The sequence below is a fragment of the Drosophila willistoni genome (genome assembly GCF_018902025.1).
Source record: "Drosophila willistoni isolate 14030-0811.24 chromosome XR unlocalized genomic scaffold, UCI_dwil_1.1 Seg41, whole genome shotgun sequence".
Classification (NCBI taxonomy): domain Eukaryota; kingdom Metazoa; phylum Arthropoda; class Insecta; order Diptera; family Drosophilidae; genus Drosophila; species Drosophila willistoni.
In genome coordinates, this window is record NW_025814058.1 from 909,079 (window position 1) to 930,972 (window position 21,894).

The following is a 21,894-nucleotide window of genomic DNA, read 5'->3' on the forward strand; positions in this document are numbered from 1 at the left end:
AGTTCTTAATTTTATTGAGTACCTTTAAAATAGTGTTTATATTGGAGTTAAATAAAAAAGACTAATTGAATAGGTTTTTCTTCATCAAATAAAAGCATTAGAAACGAATTGATTATCAGGCGGCAAAAACCGAAGATAAAAATAACAATGCACATTAGACTGGTCGCTACAAAAAAGTCTATCAATAAAAACTGAAATCCTAACATAATAAAACTTAATATCTATGATTTACAACAATAATAACGTTCCAGTTATCCCCTAGAACATTTGTTAACTATGACAAGGCTAAAAAACATACAGAAAAACATAAAATTTTAACTGATTCTAAAGATTTTTATTCAATATACATAAAAAACAAAACCTAAATTTAAAATCTATTTTTATTTTCTGTCTATTTAGATATATTATAGAAAGAAGACTTAAGAAATATGAAAATTATTAGATTTTCGATTTTCTAAAAATTTTTCTAGAGCCAATCTAATCTAGATGTGACCAATGTTCGAATTGCTTTCAGCTTAAATACTATTAACACCTATACCAAAATTTCACTAAATATATATTTAGTGTATTTTCAAAAGTATGTACTAAGGTTGATTGTATATTTATTTATTTAATCCGTCTTTACATGAACATTGTAAATATTACAAGCAAAATAAATGGACTTATTGGTTCACCCTAATCTTGCCTAATCAAATTAACTTTACTTCTTTGGCTCGACGCACAAATTGAAGCTTAATTCGTAATGAAAGCTTTAAAGATTTACATCTATATTTTTCTACTGCCATGGACAGTATATCAGATAGAAACTAATTCAATTTGGTATGGAGTGTAAACTAATATAAATACATATAAAAATGGTGGTAACTTAAAGAATTCTTCTAGTTTACAAAATGATGTGCATGCCTTAATCCTGGCCAGAGGTGGTAGCAAGGAAATAAAGTACAAAAATCTCGTAAAAATCGATGGACTTTCCCTTTTGGCTCGCACAATCTTAATTATCAAAAAATCTTCATGTTTCAATTATATCTGGGTCTCAACAGATGACCATAAGATTGCCATTGAAGCAAAGAAATGTAAGTAAAAGTGAATATAATTTAGAAAACTATATGAATATTAATATTTTCCTTATGCACAGATGGAGCTATTGTGCACAAACGTCCTGTGGAATATGCTTTGGATAATACCACATCCGTAGCATCTGTTCAGGAATTTCTTCAATCTCATCAATCTATTCACAACTTTTCTTTATTTCAATGTACTTCAGTTTTTCTAAAAACGAAATATATTAAAGAGGCTATATTGAAATTTCAATCCTTTGATTGCGTATTTGCTGTCAAGAGGTAAACGGCAAACGACTTATTAGTTAATTAATGAAAATTTCACAACTGATTAGTGAGAAGTTTCCACTCTCCTTACAGAAATAGAGAGTATATTAAAGTCGACATTTCCGAATTTACTCAAAAATTTAATTTTCAGTCATCATTTTTATGTTTTCTTATTTGTTTTCATTAAAGGTCACATAATTTACGGTGGAAAATAAGAGAGACCCATATATCACCCATTAATTTTGATATCAAATCTAGACCAAGGCGACAAGATTGGGAAGGAGAATTGATCGAAACGGGAATGTTTTACTTTTCAACAAGAAAGCTGGTGGCAAACGGAGTATTGCAAAACGAAAGGTAAACTCAACTTCTATCGGAAGTTAAGAGAAGAGAGAAAGAATGTTGTTTTTTTTATAATTACGAAGAAACGTTAACACATTGATTTTCTTTCTTACTAGGTGTTCGTATGTTGAAATTAAACCCAAAGATAGTTTGGAGATTGACTCAAAGCTTGATCTTAAAATTGCTCGTTGTATTATCAATAAAAATAAAGAAAAATTTGTTAGCTTTAAAAACACCGAAAACGTAATAAAATCATCCTAAACGACTCTGAATCGTATTCTCTAACGATTTTTGCTTATTTTATTGCCTCAAGTTGTACATATTAGATCTTAAACTCAATGTTCAAAATATTTTTTAAAGTTATTTATCAGTCAAGTATGCAAGTTACAAGCAAAGAATAGAGTTTAGAATATACAAAAAATTCTTTGATATCTTCGATTTCAGTTCCCTTTTTAAACCAGTTTTAAGAGCTTAAGTCAAGTGTTTGCTCCCCGTAACCATTTCAGTTTTTGTTTTTTTAAATCGTCTGACATGTCAATGAATAATATAACTTATAAACCTTTTAGCTACAAGTTCGAATGAATTTGATAAACACTACTTAAATATTAAATTCCGATTTTTTAACGTAATGTTTCGTTTTAAAACATATAACGGTCTTTTTAAAAGATATTTTTTTTTAAATCAATTTTTTTTTTAATTTACTCTAATTTAATTTAATTCAAATAGCAAGTTATTATTATTTATATTGGTTTTTTTATACAGTTTAAAAGATTAATAATTATTAAATTTGACTTATTAATATTATATTGAATTGTTAAGAGTAGAGAGCAGGCATTTAAAATATCTTAATAAATTAGCATTAAATTTAAAATTAAAATTATTTAATAAAGAAATTTCAATTTATGATTGTATATTTGGCATATCGATAAACGGATCTTGCCGGCACGAACTATCGATATGCTTAATTAATCGGCCATCCATATGTATGTGCACGAACACAATATCAAAATATTTACATTTGAGTGAATCAACGGATTGTTATGTTCATACATATATACATATACATATCCATGTATGTTTGTTCTTGTTCTGATGTTTGTGTAAATGTGTGAAATTTTGTTGATAAGATAAGATAGTTCCAAATTTAATTGTTTTTGTTCGATGTCGATTCATTTTCAACCATACATATTATTTATGTATGTATTAAATTGCAGTGCAAATGGTTTAACAAAAATTTTTGTTGTCGCTCAAAATTTGAAGGAAACATAACAAAGCACACGATGTCCACCCACGCCGAAAAGGAGTATTATCGCATGGTAAGTGCATACAGTGCAAGCAATTTGTAGAATTTTGAAATTTCAAAACATTTCTGCAGGTAAGGCAATAGAGTTTATCCAAAAGACCCCACCTTACACTTCGCTCCTTGGTGCCAATGATCTCAGCCTTTCTCTTTGCGAACACAACAAGAAATTCAATTGTTGCACAAACACACAAACGAAAAAAAAGGCGGGCCCCCACCCCCATGGTAGTTGGTACAGAAGGTGTTACATTTCTATACACTCAATGCCAGCTGTCACCGCTTCGGCTTAACTAATGCTACATGCAGGTCCCGATAACAAAACACATCTGGACAACTTCATTAGTTTTGTGGACTCGATAGGAGCTAAAACAACATATGTACATATATACGTGGTGCAAAAACCAAGATTAGCACCATAAGCCAATAATGAAAGTTCTCTGCCTTAGACCGGTCAGCTCGAGATCAGCACCAACACTCAAATGCCAAATTTTATTATTTAATTATGTAAATTTAGATTGTTAAATAGTTGAATCTTTTTATTTCAGAATGTGAGCGTTAATAAAGCGCTCAATGGCATAGAAGCACCATTGAAAACCAAACATGCCCGTTTTATTATCATTATGATTCATAAAACCAAAGAAGTAAACTCGTTTTGGATGATTGTATCCCGGCAGCCGTTGTTGGAGAATAGATTTACTGCCTGGAAATTCTGCCATCTTCTGCATAAGGTCCTAAGAGAGGCACATGGTTGCAGTCTGAAACATTCTCAGAGTCGCAAGAAAATGATTTTAGAAATGGGCAAACTGTGGGGACACTTGCACGATGATATTGGAAATTGTATTAAAGAATACTGCAAACTTTTGGTTACCAAACTAAATTTCCATGACAAAAATAGAGGATTTCCCGGATCACTTGTCATCTCGATGTCAGAAATATCGAAATTTGCCGACAAGGACTTAAACTACTAGTAATTTATTTAATCTTTTTTCTAATTTCAAGAAACGTGTATTAATGTTTATTTTCCCCCCATTAGTTTTCAATTGTGTGTGGAAATCTTTGACTATTTGGAGGACATTATTTCTGTACAGTTGGCAATATTTTCTACAATCAATACTTATCGATTATCATCCATGACACTGCAGGGACAATGCAGACTGGCACCATTAATATGCTTAATTCAAGATTCCAATCCACTATATGATATTAGCGTTAGGCTCATGTTTAAGCTCCATGAATCGTTGCCCAATGATGTTTTAAGTGGTCATAGAGATCGGTTCTATGCCATATTTTTGAAACTAAAAGAATTTTATGATAACATTCGACCACTTCAGTATTTTAAGGATCTTATTACAGTTCCTGAATTGCCACAGACAAGCCCCAATTTCCAATCACAAGTTGATTTCGGTAGTTATATACCACCTGTTGTATTCGTTCAACCCGAACCCGAACCAGATGTAGTAGTTGATGATCTTGTCGACACCAACAACACCACAGAGGAGGTCAATAATGAGGCATTGACACGTATTAACATTCTGGAATCCATTATAAACGACAAGGATATGACTATCGAGGCACTTAAATCAAAATTGGATCAATTTCAACAAAATTTTGTAGCTCTAGAGCAAAATTATAATCACGATGTGGCGCAACTGCAAAAGCAAAACGAAATACTAACAAATGATCTGGAATTATCTCAAGATCAGTGTGATAATTTACGATCACAGAATGATGATCTGGAGCTAAAACTCACAGATAACCCGATGTTAATTCGTAAGTTCACTTTGACATAATTTATTAGTTATAAATTTTAAAAAAATGTTAATTTTTTCAGAAAAAGCAAATGAAGAGGAAGAAAAACAAAAAATGGCTTCAGAAAAATTCAATAAACTTAAAACTATGTACACTCAAATTCGTGATGAGCACATAAATCTATTAAGAGAGGTTAGTAAACATTATAAAGCAATCTTAAACTTAATTAAATAACTAAATATGATTATTACCAACAGCATAGTGAGTCAACCAAAAATTTAACGAAAGGAAAACAAGCAAACTCTGAGCTATTATTGCAAATAGAAGCTCTTACTAACGATATGGCTGGACTAAAGAATAATATAGAGGATAAGAATAAAACTAACTTTGAGCTGTTGCAGCAAATTGAAGATCACAAGAAAAACAATTCCCAAATTCACTCTGAGCTGTTATTGCAAATAGAAGCTCTCAATAGTAATATAAAGGAGTTAAGAGATAATGTAGAGGATAAGAGTAAAAACAATTTCGAGCTGTTGCAGCAAATCGAAGACCACAAGAAACAGAATTTCGAATTGGAGACTACTAAAAACGAAATAATACAAAAATATGATAGTATTATGCAAGCAAAAGAGCTACAAAATGTTGACTTAAAGTCTGTGGAAACAAAATTATCTGAAAATTCGTTGGAACTCAAACACGTTTATGCATTGCTTGAGGAGGCAAAACAACAAATATCTCAAACTGAGGAGAAACTACATTCAAAGGAAACTGAGCTAATAAGTAATCTTAAAACCCATGAAGAACAATACAAATTACTTTTAAGTGAAAATGAGCAGCAGATTGTAACTAATAAAAAAGAAATTGACGATCTAGGCATTAAATTAAACGAAACGGAAAGCAGGCTGAAAGAAAAAGAGAAAAGCTTCCAGGTGACTGCAACATAGTTAAATTTAAAATTTTAATTTTATCAAAAATTTATAATTTCTTTTAAATTTTCATAGGAACTCGAAGAGACTATTCTATTGCTGAAACAGGAAAAACAATTAATGAGCCAACATTCCATTGAACTGGAAAGCAAACAGAAAGTTGTCGAAGAGGAATTGGGACAAGCTTTGATTCGAGTTGATTCTCTAACAAATTCGAATAAAACAACTGATGACACTTTGAACAAAGTGAAAATGCTTATAATTCATACAGTGGAAGAAATTTGCATTTTAAAATCGAAGGATTCATCACAACAACCACTTGAAGCTGTACCAAAAATAACATTAGAAATGGAAACAATTCTTAAAGAAATTCAAAGCGTTTCCGATATTCTAAGTAATACGAATATAGAAAGTTTGAAATATATTATGCACTTGGGCTACGTGTTCGTCAAGCTGTATGAGCAATGTAATCTAATTTATAATTCAACAACAGAATTTGAGAAGGGTCAAGGTAAACGATTATACAATTTCCATGTCAATTAATAATAATATAATTATGAAAATGTTTCTTATCATTAATTACAGACATCTTTAATAAGATAAAGTCCTTGGGCTCTGATTTGTCAGTGCTTTTCAAGTGCGTTCAAAACGGTGATTCAGATGAACGCAAAAAGCGTGAAACGATCCAAAATATTCTAACTAAATTGGCCGACTTGAACAAATTGGTTCGCGAAATTCTCGACAAATATGAAAACAAGGTCGACTTTGATAAGCTGGTTGAAAAAGAACTACAAGAAATGGATCTGGCAATTGAAGATGCGGCAGCGAAAATTACTGATTTACTCGAGAAAGCTCGCGAGAAAGACGACAAAGTGAATCTGGAAGTAAATGGAAAGATTGTGAATGCCTGCACAACATTAATGGAATGTATCAAAATCTTAATCATAAAATCCCGTGTACTTCAGAAAGAAATTGTTTCCTCTCAAAAAGGTAAGACAAAATGCAGTTTAATTCTGAAATCGTAGTACATAAATACATAAATGTTTCTTCATATTTTCATTAGGCAACGCTAGTGTAAGCGAATTCTATAGACGGAATACTCAATGGTCAGACGGTTTGATATCGGCATCAAAAAGCGTGGCAAAGGCAGCCAATTTTCTAGTGGACGCCGCCAATAAGGCCATTGAAAGTGAATCTGGCCAAAATTTTGAACTTATTGTTGCCGCCCAAGAAATCGCAGCCTGTACCACACAACTGGTAATCGCGAGCAAAGTGAAAGCAAATCGTGAGAGTACAAATTTGGCGGATTTGACTAAAGCATCTCGAAATGTAACCAAGGCTACTGGCACTGTCGTTGCCACAGTAAAAGATTGCAACTCTCAATTGGAGCAGCGAATTGAAATGGATTTACACAAACTAACGCCATCGCAAATAAAAACTATGGAAATGGAAATACATGTGAAAGTGCTGGAAACAGAACAAGCTCTTCAAACGCAACGTATGAAACTATCCGCATTTCGACGAGAGCATTACAAGAACACAGAGTATTAAGTTGATTGTATATTCCTATATATATATATATATATATATATGTATACACAATATATGTATATTTATCATTTAAGTATCTATTGTTTCTAGGAATATGTTTATAGAAATTAAATTATAACTGTTTTTATATTATGCATTTCCTGTAATTGTTTTTTTTATAATGATTTTAATAAAATGGAATTCACTGATTTATACAAAACGAACACTAACAATGTTCCTTGAGACAATTTGTAATAATTATTTTCTTTGACTTAAACAATGTTAAAATAACGACATTGTAACAATATATATTTTATAATGAATGTTTAGCGATAAGATTCGAATTGCATATTAATTACATCAGTTCTGGTAATTTTATGTAAGCATTAATGTTAAGTTACATTAATGTTAAGTTAACATAAAAGTATGTCTGTTAACTTTAACATTGCTGTTACGTTAACATGTCTGTTAACTCTAACATTGCTGTTAAGTTAACATGTCTGTTAACTTCAACATTGCTGTTAAGTTAACATATGTCTGTTAACGTTAACATTGCTGTTATTGCGATAGTTATATATATAGCTTGAATGGGGGGGCCCGCGTATTTGTTGAGTGGTCTTTCGAGTGATCAGACGTCTTTAGTTTTTGCTGAATCATCTTAAGTTACAAATTTATGCCAATTTTAACAATTTTTTTTTTAAATGTGTTTCTTGTAAATATCAGATCATCGAGAACATAAACAATGTGATATTTTTAATTAATTATACTTTTATTTCGTAGATCAGTTCAAAAGAAAACACAATTGATCAGGAAATAAAACAAAACCCAACCTTAATAATTGCATATAAATAAAATTAGTATTATCCATGCATTATCATAGTCATGAACACAGATAAGTCAAGTCAATATCCTATTATAAATGGATATTCTTGATGAAAGTTTTAAAAGAAGTAGTAAAAGATCATATTTATTAAACACTTACTTACAGATCAGCACTTGATTGGAAATTGTTATTGATGCAGTAGTTGTTTGAAACACTCGTACATTATTTCTACGATTCTCGGGTTTTGAATTTCCATTGTTTTTTTTTCAAGCTCAGTGTAGTTAGTTTTTGTTAATTTTTTTTTCACACAGAAAGAAAGTTTTCATATGTTTTATAAAGTTTTGCGCACTTATTTAACTACCGATTTCCGTCGATTCAACCTGACCGTTCATTTGTGACTGCACTAAAGACTATATCGATCGTAGGGTTTTTATAGATTTGATTTGTTATTTGTTTATGTTATTGGCTAAACAATAAACATTAAATGCAGCTGATATAACACAGCCGAGCTTAGCTGGATGGAGTCATATATACAATCTTCCCCCTTGTACCCTGTGTCCCAATAACAAAGAGATGTCTTACAAAAATATACATGTATATATTTATTATAATTTTTGGTATATTACAAAACAGTGTGTTCACGTTCATCGAATACACTTTTAGCGTAGTTTATCTGAAAGAGTATAGAAAAACGATATAAAAGAATTTCTAGCAATTGAAAAGTATTTTTCGACACTTACACATCTAGATGCAGCTTCAGCACATTCCTCAGTTCGACATCTTATCCGCGGTCTTGTGACTTTCGGAAGATTTGTTGATATTTCTATATAGTAGCTGGTGGATACTTTACTTGTGGAGGGCGTGGTTCCCGAATTCGTTACTAGTGGATGACATGAGAGAATTTCACCTAAATGACATTCAAACATAATGGTGGGGGCGTTGTCGCATAATGAGAAGATTCGTATATACTCGGTTGAAACCAATAGACGTAACCGGGCTTCTCGATCACTCCAGAGATTGGGCTCGTATGATATTATCTTTTCGGTAAAGTGTTTACGATTTATATGATACAAGTATTGTTGTCCTTTACTTTGACGACTGGAATACAAGGGTAAAAGTCCGCCGGGCGCTCCAGTTACACATCTGGGTAATCTTTTTCTACCTGGTGAATTTCTATGTGCATCCCGACTGGTTTCGCGTACAGCACTGGCTGTCTCTGACGCCAAATCCAACATCCCGATAATTGGTTTTGTCACAGTGCCAACAATTCCTTTTCCAAGTCCACTAAGGAATCCCGGAACACCTTCAGATTGAGCACCATCGTAGGTGTGCCGTACAATACTGGTAACTCCGCCAAGTAATCCAAAGCCAAAACCTTTCAGTCCTGCTGCCAGGTGGCTACTAGATGAATTTGTCTGAATCTCCAAAATTCGTTGTCTCGCTTCATTGTCATGCTCATCCAGAACCACTTTGCCCAGGCTATCTGATAAAGTTTCCGTAAGCTTTGCCGTTGAGTTCGATATGCCATGGGCAACATTTTTCACAAGACTTTTGACTGAGCCTTCAAATATTAAACCAGATACACCTTCAGATAGATCATTGGCAAATCCCAGTGGGTTCCCAAGGAAATCCACACTACCCAAAATGGAAGCTGCATGCCATTTAACCTGGTTTACATAATGCGTTTTCATTGCCTTCAAGTAAACATCCATGGTCTCGAAATGATACTTGTCCGTAAAACTGTCGAGCTCGATTAGGGCATCTTCAAATTTGATTAAAATTAGACCCAACGATTTTTTGGTCTCCAACAATTCTGGGGGAAGCTTGGATGAAGTAAAGGCCGACAAACGCACCTAATACAAACAAATATAGATTTAGATATTCAGATAATAGAAACGATGGAAATATATTTACCTGCGTTGAACCAATGCTAATATTTTCAAAGTAATATCGCTTCATATCTTTCAAAACATGCCTTTCATCAATATTGCCAAAATCATAAGGTAGTCCAGAACTTCGGCCACTTAGTTTGCCATAGCCAAGAAATGAAGCAACTTTTAGTATTAGCTTTTCTTCTAGACACGCAATGTACGGTTTTAAATCCAATGTAAAGTACTTAAATATTATTGCGCAATTATTAGGGCTTGGTAGCATTTTCAATTTAAGAACGACTGCATTTTTTTGTGCATCGTCTTCACTTGGCTTACAAGTGTGCAAAGCAACTTGGTTAACAGCATCTAATAGCTGATTATCGATCTGTATATACGATATATTTAAGTTCAATGACTTCTCCAAAGAATTTTGTATAATATCACAAGATATGCGATCTAGGCTTATAAACATAATTTCCTCACATGGTTTGCGAGCAATTATTGAAATTCCAATACCTTTTAAAAGTTCAACAAATATCTGAAATGAAATTCAGAAAACAATAGAAAATTTAAGCCTTTATGAAGCAATTAATCCCTATATTACCTGATATTCATGTAAATGTGTTATTTTTCCCTCTTCCGCAATTTGTCGATTATTTATGGATGCATGAGTCCAGACCAAATCGGGTGCCAAATGTATTGAATTCTGCTTCATTTTAATGTCACACACCTCCACAGTGCAAATGGGTCCATCCATTTTGGTTGAAATCTCCAACTGGCCAGAACCAGGACGTAACTTTTGTGCCACAATATGCTGATGACTCGGTATTGATTCATTACAACTAGGATCATATTCGATGCGTCCCAGAACAGCTTCACAATCTGCAGACATTCCTCGTTTTCCGTAAAACTGTGAATACAAATAGAAATAAAAATAATAATAATGTCTTATTTGTGTCCTTGATGAAATGATTCTCTCACCTGAACACACATATTTGCATGACACATTAGGCGACCATTTTCAAATCGCCATTGTTGAGTGGTTGCTCTTTGCTTATTTGGTGTTCGTATCACTAAAGTGGTGTATTCTGTTGGATTTGGTGGCTTCTCCAAGTCCAGGACAAAACGTACTGCATTACTCTCGTTCGATTGGATGGGCGGTGTAGATCCTTCATGTTCCAACTGTCCATTGGAGTTCATAAGCCACAATTGCGATCGATCTCCAGAGTTTCTTTCGACTATAACGACTTTGCGATTACGAACACCCAAAACCAATTGCCTATGTTTGTGATCTGGTTTCTTATCGCTGACACCGTAACGATCGAAGGTGTCTTGAAATGCGATATAGATGAAATTCGAATAGGTCAATGATTTTGTTATATTTGGTTTATTTATGGGAAACTCAATCATATTTCCCCCCGGTGCTTCAAGAAGCAACGTTTGACTGCCGAATGGATCATCCAAGACATATGATAGCGATGACTGGGCACGAACTGGTGTCGCCCACACTGGCTTCGAGCGCAATTGTGAAAAATTAATAGCCACTTCGGCACAATTATCAATCCGAATCGGTGGTGGTAAGCATCTTGCATCCGTAAATAAAAGTATATACGTGGCGTCCTTTGAAATCACTTCCAAGCGTAGAAAGAACATTTCGCCCCATTCATTTCGTATATTTATGTACAAACTTTGAGCAGAATTAATGGGTATGCCCTTGGACCAGCAACAACAGTCCACATCTGGGATGCGTACACAAATCACTGGATCTTTATCACAATTTGGCCAATGGAATGCAAAATTGCAATCAATTGGGGCCGATATTGTATGTCGAATACTTGGGTAATCCTAAAATTAAAGTTTTTAACTTAATAAACCGAGAGAGAATGTGAGCGAGCACTTACATGAGCATTAATATCACAATGTTGTATAAACTCAAGCTTATATCCGCTCTTGTTATACAGTTGAAAGCGGGGAGATAATATCACAAAGGTTGTACATGCATATAAACCTCTTCCCCTGCGAACTGTTATGCCTATGGCATAGCATCCTTTTGTATTCTCCGCACGTAGCTCCCTGTGCGTAATGGTCTTATGCATTATAAAACTTTTGCACCACTGAAAATAATCAAATAAAAATATTATTAAAAACAAACTTAATGATTCGACTTAAAAATTCATTAGGCTTACCGTATTATTGGCACCAAAAACTTTGCCCAGGCGTACTTCCAGTGCTGGAGAACCTTCCTGATCGGAAAAGGAGAACATTAATGGGGCCACTTGTCGTGCTGTTTCGTGTTCCTCAAATTGTCCAGCCGCATTGTTGTTGGTGCCTTCTTGTTTGAAAATGAGCGGCAGGCCAGCTTTATTTATGATCCAAACTGGGGCACTTATATAAATTTCCATTCCTTTGCCTTGAAACGACTGAATGGATATGCGCAAATGGAGTTCTCTATTCTGGGTATCGATCAATTTCAACTTTGGCTCAACAATGCCACTGTGGCTCATGGGAATCTTCAATTGTCCGGACAAATGAAAATTATCCAATGTGATGTTTAAATTAAACGGCTCACATACATTGACATTATAGAGATTGGTACTCTCAGATGCATTAATTCTGCCTGCGGCAAATTCATGTATTTTAAAAACGATATCACAACAAAGCATATTATTTAATTTTAATGGGGGTAAGAGTGTTATGGTGTGTCCCGGTAAATTCTCTTTGGAGGGATACAATTCCTTGTTTATGTTTATCAATGTGTACAATGTGCTCTTATTATCATCGTAGCAAGTCTGCAGCTTTTGCATATTCTCTTTATCACATGTTTTCCAATTTATCTCATTGTTGCTAAAACCGATCTCCTCGTAATTACTTGCAAACACTTTACGTTTACTATCACCCGTATTGTGTGCTATATACAGTGATGCATCAATGAACTTCAAAGGAAGACATAGCTCATCATTACTTCCGATTGCACTGATGGAGGTCAGGCCGTCACATTGGTCCTTATTCAATATCATCTTTAAAAATATCTCTCGATCCAATTTATTGATTATGCTCAATGATGATTTCACCTTGATTAACTTTTGCGCCGATCCAATTAGCGATATATCAAATACTATTCTGGTTTTCTTTGTATACAAAGGATCCAAGTTGACAGTCCGAAAGAATACGCCCACTTTATCCACCGATATTGGGCCAATCAAGGTCCATCCATGGATTTGAACTAGAATTTGATGCAAATTCAATTGATGTGAATCAATGTGTCGTAATTTGGTTTTCTGCACAAAATCAAATATTTTTGTCTCATTCGGCTGAACGGATAACCAATTCTTTATGAATTCCATTTGATGAAAGTCCGCACACGTCACATCCTCAACTTGAGCGTAGATCGGCTTAAACAGAAGCGGTGTACCAGTTAGATTTTGTAGAGCAAAGGGAATAAACGGTGTACGAGTTCGGACATTCTTTGTATTATTATCAAGAGAGCATTCATTGAAATCAATTGTCCAGTTCTTCAAAACCATATTAAACAGTTCGATGAATGTTGATGTTACATTCAGTTTCAGCAATTGTTTACTATTTACACAAATCTCGAATCTCTTCTTGTAATCAATCTGAGTTTTAATCAATTTCCATTTCACTGAGCACTCCCAAACTTCGACAACAGGCTCCCATCCACTTAGACGACGATTGTAATAATTGACAGTCACTTCGGTGTCAATATTGCCGCCCGTGAAAAAGCTCGTCTCATAGTCTTCCGTTTTTCTTTCCCTTGTCTTAAATTTATAATTAACCAATACCTTTGATAGCGATATTTCAAGCAACGGGACATCAGCATCCATGCAGTCATCAATAATAAAGACTGATATACAATTGGCATCTACAACGGCAGTCGCCAAATCCAATGCCGGATTTCGTTTAGTTTCAAGCTTCTGCTGAGACAGCCAAAGGGCAGCATCATTTATTTTCCAATTGTTCAGTTTCATGGCATTCCAGCAATCTGATATTTCAAAACCCATGGCAAGAAGTGGAGCTATTTTCTCAAGATCTGAATTGGTTTTCGATAAGACGTTAGGCGATTGCGTTGTCTGATTTGGAAATAGCTTGGCCATTCTTAAAAACAATTTAACATCCACATACGATAAACGTATGTTCAATGGCTTTTGGATGAGTATTGTCAGGCAATTGTTTCGCAGCTCTATATTCAGCGTGAATGGATCGATTATGGAAAGGGCGCTTTCATCCTCGGCATCGAGTGTGCACGAGAAAATTTCCAAATGATTGATATCTATGGATAAGGGTACGGAATTACTCTCCGGCTTATATGAAATGACCGTTGTGCTTTTCAATATAATGGCATTCGAATCGATACGACTGCATTGCTCGGCGAATATTATTTCCGAATCTGTTATATTGATAACAAACTCTGTGAGTGGACTATCACTAGTTATCTGTGATGAAGATTTATGAGGCACTTGGATTGGTGTATTGCTGACTGGATAATTGCTGCTCCATTGGTCGCCTTGCAAATAGTTTTTCAATTGTTCCAGGAAATTTAAGAGAGCAAACACTCTCATATTGTTGAGCATTATCGTATATTTACACAATTTTTGCGTTTTCCGGCAATGCACTTCCACTTGCACTGAATTCGTTGGTAGTGTATCCTTTTTTGAGGCCTGCAGTATATTTCGAAAGACATTCGATCCATCAGTGGTGTTTCTTTCATCAACAATCATTATGTTACTCGATATGAGATCAATGTCCTGTGATCCATCACTGAATATATCTATTTCCAGTGAGGATTTTATAAAGTGTATACATGCCAAAGGCTCTAGATCGACATTTGGTGTTGTATTCAAGGCCAACAATAGGGAAACATCTTCCAAAAGTATCCGTATGGAGAGCAAATTCAAAATGGTCTGATGGCCAGCATTGTGGGTTAGCAAATTTATGGTCGAAAGTTTCTCAATGGATGTTGAATAATTCACATATATATCATCTACGCGTTCGCCTATATTATTGTCAAGAAGTGTGCGAACTAGTTTATACTGTTGAATATCAATTACACCATTCAATTTGGACACAGTTCCCTTAATACTGATATCGGGGCACACACGATTCAAGTCCGGATTGAGATTACGTTCGACCTGAAGGTTGAGGTGGAAAGATTCCTTAAACAATTGACGTCCCTGCTTATGAAAATGTATGTTTGCAATAATCCAGTCCTTCTCATTGGTCTTATCATTCTGGACAGTCGTCGTTGTGATTCGTTTGCCAGAGTATAGATTAATATTGACCAAATCGATTTGCATTACATCCAAAATTTCCATATCGTCTGGACACTTGAGCTTCTTACTTATTATACACTCATCACTTGCAAAATGAAAGTTATTGACCAAATTTAGTTGACCCAAATTAGCAATTAATACTTCATCCTTGTTATAACTTGCTGGTAAGACAATAACTGGAGAGTCTGCTTGAATAAATAGTTTGATTTTCGATGGTTGTGAGTAAGGACTGCTATGAGGATTTTGTTTCTTTAGCTTTCGCATAACGGGCTAAAAACAAAATAAAGCAAGTTAGAAAATTTATTTGGCATAAGGTATTAATATCGTACCGTTTGCAATTGCAGCAACTCTTTAACAAACATTTGTAGTTCAATTACAAAACGTTTCGTATGTATATAGTGAACTGATGCCATATTAATGCGTAACGTTGAATCGCTCTCCAAAACGTTTAATGTTTCTAAATTGGAAAGTTTTCTGTAATTAAAGATAGTTATTAACTAGTCGTAATTAGTTTAAAATAATTGTTTACTTTTTATAAACGAAATTCAACGCCTCTGGTCCACTTGTTTGAAACTTTTGTTTATAAATTTGTCCAAACTTTGTTAGATCATAGACCGCAAGTGAACCCAAGCAACCTTCAGTCGTTTTACAACCATCTTCTTGTGTTATCACAAACAATGCATTCGAAACATTAAGCCTAGACAGCAGAGACTCATTTCGTATTAGCGTAAAGTTTAAAGATTTTATCGATACCTTCAGTTTACTGTAAAAATCAATTACACCTGGAAACGAAAATTGTTAGTAATCATTCAAATTATGATTATATATATAGTACTTACTTTTCGGTATGGGTTCTTTCTCCACCGCCAATTGGTTGTTACCATCACTCTCCGATGTAAGACCAAAGAAATCAAAGACTGTATACCATCTGTCCACACACATGGCCAGGTTGAGACAATTAAAATGTATTGAACTATTTTGTTCAAACTTATATTGTGCATTCTTTTTGGTTGAACGACCCGAATGTGATTTGTAGATAACCAAATTTTGATTATCTTTTGTATTGCTCAATTGATTCTTTTTGCAGAAGACCGACTTGAGTTCTCCATCAAAGTTTTTCAGTTTAACATAATCATAAATATTTGAAGGCACCGAAGACGATGGAGTTTTACCATTACGACAAAAGCGCGGCAAATCCGGGCAGGACAATGAGGTATGTTGCTTCTTCTGCAGACCCTTCTCGAGATTCACTGAAGTAACCATATTTCTGAACGGAGATGTCATGTCTGATTTTAAATCCTCCATTAGCACTGATTTTAAAGTTATTTCAACATTTTTCTCGCTGCCTTCGACATCGTGTTTCACATTAAAGTCCTTAAATGTGACATTTATCAAATCGTCATGATGTTCATTTTGCAAATGTATTTCAAATACAGGCACTGAGAATTGAGTTGTAGTGCTAATGACCTCCTTATCAACAATTATCTCATTTGGTTTACTGCTTCTGTTTTGTTCGGGCTCTTTAATGTCTTCTGATAATTCAGTTGAAAAATTCGTAGCATTTCGAATTGACTCGATAAGTTGTTCATATTGTTTTCGATAAAGAGAAACCTTTAGTGTTTCAACCATACTTCCAATAACCTAAGAAAATTTTTAAGTTTTTCAATTTCATAATAACAATGCATTACAATTTTATACAATTACTTACAAAAATCTTTTGCAACTTGTTCTCATCGACATTTTTGCGATCATATGCGGTGCATACATTCAAATTAACCGCCGTGTCGTGTAGAATTGGATTGGCATCTCTTTTGTTAAAGTTATATCCTTTTGCTGTATGCATAAGCAAGTCATTGCCGCTGGTCTCGTCGATATTTAGCGAAAATAAATTAATATTTTTAATCTCAATTGCATAGGTTTGATCAAAATCATTGGAGCTATGCATTAAGTCATCATGCACATAATAATTAGAGCAACTTATTTTTCCCAAATTTGCAACAAGGACTTCACTACTTCCACTTGAGGTTGGCAAAATGATAACTGGACTGTTTATTATGATATCTAAACTGAAATGGAAAATAAACTATGTATATGGAGGTTTCAGTTATTTAAATTGATTATGAATATACTTACGAAGTCAATGTATTTACACGGCGATTTGGTTGCTGCTGAGATGGTCCGGTTTGGTCTTTTATTTGCTGAACAAATTCTTTGGCTATATCACTTGCCTTGTTTCCAAGAGATGTAACGAACTCTCTAGAAAAAGGATTATCTTGTATATTATGATCAATTTTGTCATCATTAAGTTCTTGCTTACCCGAAACTCTGTTTGAAGTATGTAATGCAGGCAGTAACATCTTGTAGAAACCTAGGACAATGGGTATAAGAAACCGATGCTACTCGAACAACAACATTGCAAGCCGTTTTATCGTTCCATTGACTCTTAAAACTTAAGGCATCTATTTCTCCATTATAGTCGTCATCCAATTGCTTTAAATAGATCTCATTTGACAAATTGCTTAGGACTGTTTCCCTGTTCTCTTTTGGTATACGTATTGTTTGATCACGTCCAACAGATAGAATCCTTTGATGGCATATAGCTTCTGGTGTTATATCGATAACTTGTATGCCACCCAACGATCCAATTACTGAAGGATCCGATTTAAGTGAAGCATTTATTTTAGCTTCAGTTAGTGTCAAAGTGCCAACTTTTCGTGCAATATTATAGTGATCCCTTTTTATCGTATACAATAGTAGAACATTTAATCGAAAAAAATCAAAACATATTTCGTTTTGGTTTCCGCTCGTAGAATTTTCGAATTCCTTTAGTTCATAATTTGAGGATTCCTTACGCTTTTTGTTACCATCACCAGCCTGAAATATCTTTTGATTCAAAATGGTTCTTTTCGCAAAGTTCAAAATCTCAATAATCGTATCCTGATTAGCTATAATAACAAAAAGGAATAAAATGTTAAATAAATTGACACTTTAGACTTGTTGGTGGTACATACCAATAATATCCAAGCTATTGAAGGCAATTTTAATAGTGTTGAGATAAGCTGATCTACGCGCATCTGGTGCAACAATTTTAATATCAACTGATATCAGCGCATTTAGTTCCGACTCGGCGCAGTTTTCTGCGGGTTTAGAGTCTGCAATTAGAAATTAGACAAACATTTTGGTTAGCTTTAAAATACTTCTACTTTGAAACAATAAAACTTCATTCTATTCTTTGTTTACCTTGTTGTATATTTTGAATTGCCTTTTTAAGGGTTTGAGGACTACTTGGCCTCTGACATTCTAATGGCTCTGGTGATCCAGGTGTAACAGGTGAGCAAATTGTGCTGTGTTTAAGGCTACCCGAAAAGCTATCCATTCTGTCAATGAATTAAAACCAGTGACAATTATCACAATTTATGAAGAAACTTTAAAAAAAAAAACGTACCCAACTTGTCGATGACTGGCGGCAAGTAACTCAAAATCGGGACCAAATGATTGTATTGCATCCACCAGAAGTAATCCATGAACTGCCATGGTGATGTTTGTGACATTCGATTCTTTTATTAAGCCCGCTCTCACTCCAATGATTTGCAATTCAGCAATACTTCTTTCCATCGATTGCAGTTCGATTATTAATTGGCCAATTGCAAATTCTGTTACTATTCGACTCGTTCCAGTCTCCGTTTCATAGTTTTGAAGGCGTTCACTTGCATTAAGTGAATAGACACCAGAAGTGTTCATTTTATTAAAATATTGATCATTCGTTATAGGATGCATAATGTTGAAGAAATTATTAATATTCTCCTCATTGCCGTGTATCAGAATTGTGGGGCATGAGCCAAATAACATTAAAGATGGATACTCTGGATCCGATGTAAATATATTTCGCTGTTCGAGCGTCAAAGTGATATTGAATTTATCAATCAAATGGAAACTTGATGAGGTTTTCAAGCAGGCTTGCCAACTTTCGTCATATTTGCAAACAAGAACTTGCAAATTTGTAAAATTTATTAAATATTTATCATAAATTTTACTATGCAAAACGCATGCGAGCTGTGCGCTCTTATTTACAGAATTTTCCATTATTGAATTTTCATGATAAGTTGGAGAATCGGAGCCACTTTTCTCTGAAGCTGGAGGAGTAGAACATGGTGTCATATAGGCTTCATCGTCATCACTTAGATTATCAGATATTGGTTCAGTTGCTGTTGCTGGATCCTGATCTTGTATTGTCGAATTAATTGTTGCGACATTCTTTTTGAAACCAACTTTTCTCATATCGAATTTTCCAAAATCCATTAGAACCATCAGAGAATTGCTCATTTTGTAATTCTCCAAGAATATTATGCGTGGTGCGAAAATTTCTATTTCAAATGTCCAAATCTTGCGATTTACCTGTTTACATAGAAGAGTAGAAAGAAAGTTACCAAATTTATGAGAACCCAGTTAAGTACTTATGTCAAGAAGATTTATATGATAGATAGGATAGATACTTCTACTAACCTCGGTTCCAACGAATAGCTGATTCCAGTTCTTTATTATATTTGGTGTTCGTTTATTTACATGTCCATTTGTTAGGGAATTTTCATTTTTATTTGCATTCGTAAGAAATCGTAGAAGCCATTCGATAGCATCTTTATTATATGTAAGATCCAAACTTTTTGATTTAATATTTAGACGATATTGTAGCTGATTCTCATTTTCATAACGAAGTTGAAAAAATGCATTTGTCTCCAGTGTATTTGCACTTTGGTTTAGCAATGATAAACTCTCCGTTTGCGGCTTTATTAAATACGGATGCTTTGTTTCCATATTTGTTTTATCCAGCAGATATACCTCTCCCAATGATACGCCAAAGGAATATGATGTAATTACCGGACTTATTTGCAGAAACGCCGACAAATTATTAAATTGCATTTCAATTGATTGTTTATTGTTGTCAACATTATTGAAATCTTCTGAGTGTAGAATAAGCACGCCTTTAAGCAAATTGATTTTAAAATATCCAAAAATGGCATCACACTTTAATTCAGATGAACTTTGCAGCGAGTCCTCGAGTGCAACTAAAATGTCATTTTCCAAGTTCTTGATCGATTCATCTTGCTCCAAGTTGACTGCAGTTGAATTGGTACTATACCAGCCCATCCAATTGGGAAACCAATGGAATAGCATATGTTTTCCACTCACATTCTGTGATTTGAATGATAGCCCCATTGTGAAGACTTTCTCCAGACATATCCTTCGCAGGATAGTTAAATCTGATATGTCTCTATCGCTTTCGAAATAGGCTTTAAAATCCTTATCCTCGTTGGACAAATTCTCATTTGGATTTAGGATGACAGCTTGACATAGTCTCATGTAACGGAGATTCTCGTTTAGTATCACAAATTTCTCATCACTCGTTTTAAAATTGAATCCATGACAATCAAGAATGTATTTCCACCACATTCTCGGATGGTTCAATATACTGGATTGTGGCCGTTTCAAACGAAATTGTCTTAATTCCTTCATTTGACGAATTCCTGTAAGTTTATCCAGTATCTCTCCATGTTGATCCTGCAAAATTTATAATAGGAAACATAAGTGATCTCTGACTTTTACTTTCAACTGTGGAAACCTTACCTTTGAGACATCGATTATAACTTCTGGAACCATCAGTTCACACGACACTCGAGACTTATCTTTCGATCGAATAACCTGTTGACTCTTGTCCCGCTTCCACCGTGCTGTCGCACAAATTGGCTTGATAAGGTAGTTATGAGGGCGTTGTTCGCAAGTCGTTTTCATATTATTTAGTAGCTCCATGTTAGAAAAGGATTGGCATTTGATGTCGTCATGCAGCCAATCCCAGTACACAGATAATTCCTTAAGTTCAATCAATTTGTAGTGCATTTCATTATTGTTGGGTACCTTTTGTGATCCCGTGGTCCAGTTTTGGTCACAACTCTGTGCTGTTAGGGAGCCAATTTTGATGCCTGTAGCAACTTTGCTATTGCCCATATCAGCAATATCTTCGTATCGAAAGTGAACATCAAATATTTTGAGTTCAATATTGTCAATTATGTTTGTGGCCATGTTCGTTCCGAACTTTAGCCAGCCATTATAGGAGGAAAAATAATATGATTCCATATCTTTGCCCTTTTCGGACCGCCAATTGGCTTCATCATTGTCCAAGACAGATAACTTATATTCTAAATCCTGAAGCTTCTCTTTGGCATAGTCCCACTTGGCAAGATCCTTGGGACAAACAACACAGTATAATCCCTCAATGGAAATGCACCACGGTGATGTTCTGAATTGCCGAACAGGTATGTGCAGCTTGATTTTACGAATGCTACCCGATGACACTTCTACCGGCAAATTAAATGATCTAAGGGCATCCTTTCGTATTGGGATATTTTCGAGTTCAACTTCTCCTGAAATGATACAAATGTCACGATATGTGTGTAAACAATTACTTATATCATTTGGCAAGTCTCTTACCCGATAACAGGGCAACAGATAACTGCGCCGAGTTTAAATTTTCTAAATATTTTCCGAGATAAGTGTTTAACACCCATGTTATTAGATCTCTAAGCATGGTTGTATTATTCCCCGAAAGGGTTACACCTTTTTTCTTTGCTCACTGTTATATATTCGTGTCTGTTGTGTATTTCCCCACTGCTAACTAGTTTTCCATCAACTTGGATGTTATGTTTATATCAAACAGATGATTATGACTAGCAACAATAACAACAACG

At 34.5% G+C, this 21,894-nt stretch overlaps 3 protein-coding genes across 3 annotated transcripts; 2 read left to right on the top strand and 1 right to left on the bottom strand.

Annotated features, from left to right (window-relative positions):
- Nucleotides 1-742: 742 nt before the first annotated feature.
- Nucleotides 743-1,928, top strand: LOC6643060 (N-acylneuraminate cytidylyltransferase A). The gene is made up of 5 exons (XM_002065774.2): nt 743-819; nt 883-1,073; nt 1,136-1,340; nt 1,515-1,682; nt 1,784-1,928. The coding sequence occupies exons 1-5, from the start codon at nt 743-745 to the stop codon at nt 1,926-1,928; spliced, it is 786 nt and encodes a 261-aa protein (XP_002065810.2).
- Nucleotides 1,929-2,703: 775 nt separating this feature from the next.
- On the top strand, nt 2,704-7,336 carry LOC6643061 (huntingtin-interacting protein 1). Its single transcript, XM_023176159.2, has 8 exons — nt 2,704-2,983; nt 3,513-3,934; nt 4,001-4,737; nt 4,799-4,908; nt 4,974-5,645; nt 5,718-6,153; nt 6,228-6,632; nt 6,706-7,336. Exons 1-8 carry the CDS (start codon nt 2,948-2,950, stop codon nt 7,191-7,193), a joined length of 3,306 nt encoding a protein of 1,101 aa, XP_023031927.1. The 5' UTR covers nt 2,704-2,947; the 3' UTR covers nt 7,194-7,336.
- A 1,237-nt stretch (nt 7,337-8,573) lies between these two features.
- Nucleotides 8,574-21,868, bottom strand: LOC6643082 (vacuolar protein sorting-associated protein 13D). Its single transcript, XM_002065776.3, has 19 exons — nt 21,638-21,868; nt 20,777-21,570; nt 19,658-20,710; nt 18,600-19,549; nt 18,395-18,531; nt 18,166-18,306; nt 17,472-18,099; nt 17,288-17,410; nt 16,863-17,220; nt 15,994-16,795; nt 15,684-15,936; nt 15,484-15,628; nt 12,053-15,424; nt 11,768-11,980; nt 10,848-11,711; nt 10,471-10,776; nt 9,910-10,404; nt 8,736-9,848; nt 8,574-8,668 (listed from the first exon to the last, which is right to left on the bottom strand). Exons 1-19 carry the CDS (start codon nt 21,732-21,734, stop codon nt 8,618-8,620), a joined length of 11,895 nt encoding a protein of 3,964 aa, XP_002065812.1. The 5' UTR covers nt 21,735-21,868; the 3' UTR covers nt 8,574-8,617.
- Nucleotides 21,869-21,894: the final 26 nt, after the last annotated feature.

Excerpts from the sequence above, each read along its gene's own strand:
- LOC6643082 (XM_002065776.3), bottom strand. The coding sequence starts at position 21,734 with ATGCTTAGAGATCTAATAACATGGGTGTTAAACACTTATCTCGGAAAA. Across the intron at positions 16,796-16,862 it reads ACAAGTTGCAAAAGATTTTT|GTTATTGGAAGTATGGTTGA; the intron begins GTAAGTAATTGT and ends AAATTTTCTTAG. Across the intron at positions 15,425-15,483 it reads AGTTGCTGCAATTGCAAACG|CCCGTTATGCGAAAGCTAAA; the intron begins GTACGATATTAA and ends TTTTGTTTTTAG.
- LOC6643061 (XM_023176159.2), top strand. The coding sequence starts at position 2,948 with ATGTCCACCCACGCCGAAAAGGAGTATTATCGCATG. Across the intron at positions 4,909-4,973 it reads ACATAAATCTATTAAGAGAG|CATAGTGAGTCAACCAAAAA; the intron begins GTTAGTAAACAT and ends TATTACCAACAG. Across the intron at positions 5,646-5,717 it reads AAAAAGAGAAAAGCTTCCAG|GAACTCGAAGAGACTATTCT; the intron begins GTGACTGCAACA and ends AAATTTTCATAG.
- LOC6643060 (XM_002065774.2), top strand. The coding sequence starts at position 743 with ATGAAAGCTTTAAAGATTTACATCTATATTTTTCTACTGCCATGGACA. Across the intron at positions 820-882 it reads ATAGAAACTAATTCAATTTG|TTTACAAAATGATGTGCATG; the intron begins GTATGGAGTGTA and ends GAATTCTTCTAG. Across the intron at positions 1,074-1,135 it reads TGCCATTGAAGCAAAGAAAT|ATGGAGCTATTGTGCACAAA; the intron begins GTAAGTAAAAGT and ends CCTTATGCACAG.